The sequence below is a fragment of the Octodon degus genome, unplaced genomic scaffold, assembly GCF_000260255.1.
Source record: "Octodon degus isolate 3935 unplaced genomic scaffold, OctDeg1.0 scaffold00029, whole genome shotgun sequence".
Lineage (NCBI taxonomy): Eukaryota > Metazoa > Chordata > Mammalia > Rodentia > Octodontidae > Octodon > Octodon degus.
The window spans coordinates 973156-978916 of NW_004524605.1; the positions used below are offsets into that span (position 1 = coordinate 973156).

At 53.9% G+C, this 5761-nt stretch overlaps 1 protein-coding gene across 3 annotated transcripts in view; it reads right to left on the reverse strand.

Annotated features, from left to right (window-relative positions):
• Positions 1 to 3695, reverse strand: part of Sqstm1 (sequestosome 1) — an 18288-nt gene extending 14593 nt beyond the window's left edge. The window contains exon 1 of one of the 3 annotated variants that reach the window (XM_023713069.1): positions 3473 to 3695. Coding sequence is in view for 2 of the 3 variants with exons in the window: in XM_023713068.1 (XP_023568836.1) it covers positions 3079 to 3292 (214 nt within the window). In the remaining variant the exon portion in view is untranslated. Of the gene's footprint in view, positions 1 to 3078; positions 3416 to 3472 lie in introns of those variants that run through there. The other 2 variants (XM_023713068.1, XM_004629420.2) reach the window with 2 other exon arrangements.
• Positions 3696 to 5761: the final 2066 nt, after the last annotated feature.

Here is a 5761-nt window from a genome sequence, read left to right on the forward strand (position 1 = left end):
ACTTCTAAACAAATTCAGTATCTAAACGTATCTTCATGAATGTAACTGACAAAAAGAGGGGAAAGAATTTCACAGCAGACCAAAAAACAATCACAAAATAAAGGTTTAATTACACTTAAAAAAAAAATTCCAAGAAAATAAACAACTATTCCGGTTTAAAAAAAAAAAAAAAAAAAAAAAAAAAAGATCAATGGAACAGATTATAAAATGCAGAAACAAATATAGACATAGTTACCTAGTTTTTTTCCACCACCACCCCACCCTACCTGCCCCTAATTTTTTTTTTGTTTGTTTTTGTATTTTAGGGAAGGGTCTACAGGGTATTCAGGGTCTCACTACTAGAACGGACTAGGACTACTAGTGACCAACCTGTTTACAGCCTCCCAAGAGCTGGGATTACAGGCGCCTGCCACCATGCTGTCTCAGTTGCTGTCTCAGAGTGACCCAGGGGCAGGGAAGGCACAGCAACAGCAGGTCCTGGGATAGAAACCCTGCCCCTGCCCCTGCCCCTGCCCCTGCATGCACACTGAGCTATTTGGGCAGGCCCATGTCTCCTAATCTTAGACAAAGGTGCAAGAAACATTTACTGGAAGGCAGCCTCTTAAATATAAATGGTGCTAGAAAAACTGGCTGTAAGCCAGGGATATAGCTCAATGGCATAAGCACCTGCCTGGCAAGTGCAAAGACCAGAGTTCAATTCCCAGTACAAAAAAAGCTTTAAAATAAAAGCTAACTAGGATTAGAGGCTTCATTTGACCCAGCTAGTGCACTTCCAAGTATCTCTGCGAAAAGAATTAAAAGTATATATGCACATCCATAGTATTCTTAGTGGCAGTTTATACTAGTCAAATCCTGGAAACAACCCAACTGCCTACCAACTTGTAAATGCATAAAGCTGTGAGGGTTTCATTTTATACAATGGTGGGGGGTCAGGGAGATGGCTCAGTAGAATAAGTGCTTGCCTGGCAAGTGCAAGAGCCTGAGTTCAATCCCCGGTTCCGAAAGAAAAAAAAAAACAAAACTCATTTTATACAATGGAGTACTACTGTCAAAGAACAAGCTTGAGACATTTCTAGGTAAATGGGTACACCTTGAGACCATAGTTTTAAGTCAAATAAAAATCAAACAAACATGAAAATACCACCAAACTGTAAGTAAGGAACAAAGCAAATAGGTATTGTGAGATAGGAAGAGAATGTTCAAATGGAGGGGGGGAAGAGGGAAGGAACGAAAAGGAAAAACAAGGAAACAAAGCTTTGTAAATGGGGAGAGGAAAGGTTGAAAGAAAAGGAGAATGGGAAAAAAACCAATTCATATCATGAACAGGTACACATTCTCTAATATGAAAGTGATTATGTGTATCTAAAATGTACCAATGAAACCTAACTTGAAACCCAAATGTTCACAAATTAGAATCAGATAAAAATGGGATTTATCCAGACACAAATAAAGTACTGATATATCTGCCTAAACACAAACCTCCAGCACACTTTGCTAAGTGCAGGAAACCTTACAAGATTGGAGTTGGGGGGAGGAGGGATGGCTCAGTAAATAAGCGCTTCCCTGGCAAGTGCAAGGGCCTGAGTTCAATCCCTGCCCCCCCCCAAAAAAAAGCTTGGGATTGGGAGCTGGGGAGATAGCTCTGCAGGCTAAGCACAGGACTGGCAAGCGGCCAAGGACCTGGGTTTGATCCCCGGTATTGCTTGCTGGCCCGGGAGACCCTGTGCCAAATAAATAACTTTAAAAATTAGAGAAAAATGGGTTTGAAGGGGCCGGGGAGATAGCTTAGTAGAATAAACTCTTGCCTGGCCTGCATTCAATCCCCAGTTCTGAAAGAAAGACAGAAAGAAAGGAAAGAAAAAGAAAAGAAAGGAAAATAGGTTTGAGGGCAATAAAAAGTAATTCATAAAGTACTGAAAAGTTTCTGAAATATGATGGAAGCAAGCCTGAAAAAAATTTCCTAAGTATCATACGATGGTTTTAACAGAATCATACTATTTCTCCCCAATACAGGGGACTTAACCCGAGGTCTTCACACTAACCTAATTTTTTCACTTTATCTTGTTAACACTGGAGCTCAGTCACCAAATTGCCAGGCTGAGCTTAAACTTATGAAGCAGCCTCAGCCTCCCAGAAAGCTGGGATTGCAGGTACCAGGAAAGCATGCACTTCTGCAATGTAAATGGGTGAGCTGCTGTGGGGGGGGAGGGGGGGCCGCACGCCTGTAATCCCAACACTGGGGAGGCTGAATACAGGAGGATCACTGTGAGTCTAAGTTGTGTAGAGTTCCTGTATCAATTATACTTTTCAAAAATGTATTTGGGGGGCCGGGGAGATGGCTCAGTGGAATAAGCGCTTTCCTGGCAAGCGCAGGGGCCTGAGTTCAATCCCCGGTTACAAAAAAAAAAAAAAAAATGTATTTGGTAGAGGGTCTCACTATGCAGGTCGCACAGGTTCCTAGGGATCCTCCTGTTTTCAGACTCCCTAGCGCTGGGATTATAGCCATGCGCCACTATGCCCAGATTCGATGGCCAGCTCTCCTCGCATGTAGTCCTGGGGATGATCCCCAATACCTGCGCTTGCCTAAGCAGGCGATTAGTCTAATGTGCTATTTCGCCGGCCCTAGACCACCCCCATCAAAAAACAAAGAGCAAGCCAGACGCAAGTAACTGGATAGAAAAAGACAAACGGCTGAACCGTAGGCACGTTATAGCTCAATAAAGTTACTCTGAAAAACGCTTTTAAAACGCGGCCAGGTCCACGGGAGCGCGGCCAGGGAGGCGGCCCCAGCCTGCGCGGCCTCCGGGGCGGGCTCTGGCCACCCGCCGCCTTCCACCAAAACAAACCCGGCCCCGCCCCTGAGGCCGCGCGCCCGCCGCAACGCCAGCAGCTGCGAGCCGCCGGACTGCGGAGCCCGCGGCGCGCCGCCGGCCCTCTGGCGCCCGGCCAAGCCCGCGCCTCCCCGTCGCGTCCGTGTCACCGAGTGCCGGCGGGCCCGCAGAGGATGGCCGGCGGCTCCGCCAGGCAAGGCGCACCGGCGAACAGGAGCCCGCGCCCCGCCCGCCGCGCCGCCCTCACCGCGGTAGTGCGCCTGGAAGCCGCCGGGTCGTAGCGCGGGGAACAGGGTGGCCACCCGGCACAGCAGCCGCTCGCAGGGCCCGGGAACCGCCGCCGGCAACTCGTCCCCCGTCTGCGACCCGGGCGTGAAGCATAAGGTGAAGCTGAAGCGGCGGATCTCGCGCGCCGCTTCCTCCTTCCCCAGAAGATAGGCCTTCACGGTGAGCGACGGCATAGCGACTGCGAGAGAGCGGAGCACGGCGGGTCCAGGACGGCGCCGCGCGCCCGGCTTTTATAGAAACGCGAGGCCCCGCCCACCCTCGGGGCGTGGTCTCCCTCCTGGTCCCGCCCCTCGGGCCCGGCCGCCGCGCGCCACCCGCCGGGACCCCGCCGTGGCCCGCCGCCCCCTCCTCACCGCAGTTCCCGGGGTCCCCCGGGTGCCAGCCCCGCCCGTGCTGCCCCCAGGAAGCGAGCCACCGAGAGCCGGCCCAGCCCTGCAGCTGGGCGCAGGGACCCTTGCAGCCTCGGGCCTGGCCGTGACTCAGCAGTGCTGCCTTAGGCCGGCCGCTGCCCGCCGCTGCCCGCCGCAGGGGGCACCGAGGCGGACTCCGGACTCCTGGCTCTCCGGGCTCTGCGGCTGCGGGCGGCGGCCGCGCGGCACCCCTTCCCGACGGGTCGCCGGGGCCTGGGACGCCTCGAGGGGCCCGGACAGGGCTTCTGAGCCTGAGGGCCGCAGACAGCAGCCCTCCAGCCAGGAGCCCAAAACACTGCTTGGGACAAAAGTGCCCTTTTGCAAGGCCAGAGGTGGGGGTGCGTGGAAGGCTGTGGGTGACACTGAGTCGGGTCCCGCGAGTGCAGCAGTGGGGTTTGTGGGAACAGAGAAAGCTCAGCTGCTGGGGAAAACGGGGCCTGCAGGCGGAGCAGAGCGCTGGGAGTCCCAGCAGCCCTGCCGGTCCCTGAAGGCTCCAACTGAGCCAGCAAGACACCCAGCCTCACTCGGCCAGGGCCCAGGGAGGGGACATGTAGGTCAGAGGTCCTGCCAGGCACACTTGAGCAGCCTGAGCCCCCAGCCTGGCTCTCCAGCCCCAGCTGGAGGCCCCACTGAGTGAGTAAGGCCCAGGAAAGCCCCGGCTCTCAGGATGATGCTGGGCTCCCCGTGGCTGCCTCCAAGGACCCGTGTGTCCTCACCACTGGGAGCCCCAGTGGGTTTGTCTGAGGGATGGAGAAGTCAGAGAGAGGCCTGGAGACCCTCACCCCAAGGTCTTGTGCTCTGACCCGCCCCCTCAGAACAGCCCTTCCGCTGCCCCGGCCCAGCGGTGGAGAACCCCCTGGCAGGGCCCTCTCTGAGGCCCTGTGGTCAGGTGGCCTGGCCTCGCCTGCCTGAGTCATCCTCCCATGATCACTATCACCATGTGAGGGGAATTCCCACCACCTTCTCTGAGCCAGCTGGCAGGGAGGGACTTTAGGGCCTTGGGGTGGCTTTGGGGGGCCCCAAAGCAAAACGAGCTCTAGTTTTGTGTTTAGTACAGGGTCTCACTACACAGATCCTACTTGTAGTGATCCTCCTGTTTTCAGCCTTCCAGCACTGGGATTACAGGTACACACCACCATGACCAGTCTCAGTCGCCCTCTCAGTGTGCCCCCGGATTGGGCTGGCACAGCACGGTGGGCATCAAACCCCGGCTGCTGCAAGACGTCTGCCTCAGCAGGCACTTTAGTCAGCTGAGCTATATTTGGCCAGCCCAAAATGAGCTCTTAGAGGACAAGGCTGCCCTAACCAATTCACCTGTCCTGCCAGGCACCTCAAAGCTCTGGCACCTGCCTCCAGAGAATGACATGGGCACCTGAGAATGGAGAGGGCCTGCTTGGCACCAGAGCACTGTCAGAGGAGGTGCATGAGCAAACTCAGGGGGCTTCTGAGGGGTGAAGGTGGGATTGAATTCTGTTAGGTCCCGGCAAGCTGAGACCCAGTGATGTCAGCAGCTCGTTTGGAGAAGGGTTAATACAGGTTTGGGGACGGGTCTACAGTCTCAAGGACTCTAAATGGATCCCCTGGGCCCACACCTGCCAGGATGGTCAGCGCAGGTGTGCGGACGCTGCTGCACATTCTGGCACGGTCATGCGTTGACCCTCTCCTGGGTCATTTGCCCCGCGGTTTACTGCGAGCATGTGTACTGGAATGGTCTCAAGTGAGGCCTGACTGGAGAGTGAATTAACAGCCCCTCTCAGCAAGTGACCCTCCTCTTGCCTTTTTTTCTTTTTCTTTTTCTTTTCTTTTTTTTTTCCTAGGATAGTGAGGAATGAACCCAGGGCCTTCACACTGAGCTACATCTTCAGGATTTTTTTCCTACTGTGTAGTCCAGGCTGGCCTTGAACTCACAGCCATCAGTGGTGTAGCTAGAGTTCATTCTGCTGAGGGGCAAATGTGCGACTCTCTAGCATATCTAAAGGTTAACCTATTTAAATAGAGAATTAAAATGATAAAAAAAAAAAAACAAAACTATAGAGAAACGTGTGCCATAATAGGCAGACACTCCAGCCCCTTCACCCCCCTTGGCCAGGATCCTCCTGCCTCAGGCTTCTGGGCAGCACGATTAAAACGCGTGCCACCACACCCAGCGTTGTTTGGGGGAGGTTGAGAAGGGTCTCACTAACTCCCAAAGTTCTCCCAGCTAAGCTGGAACTTCCAGTCTTCCTGCCTCAG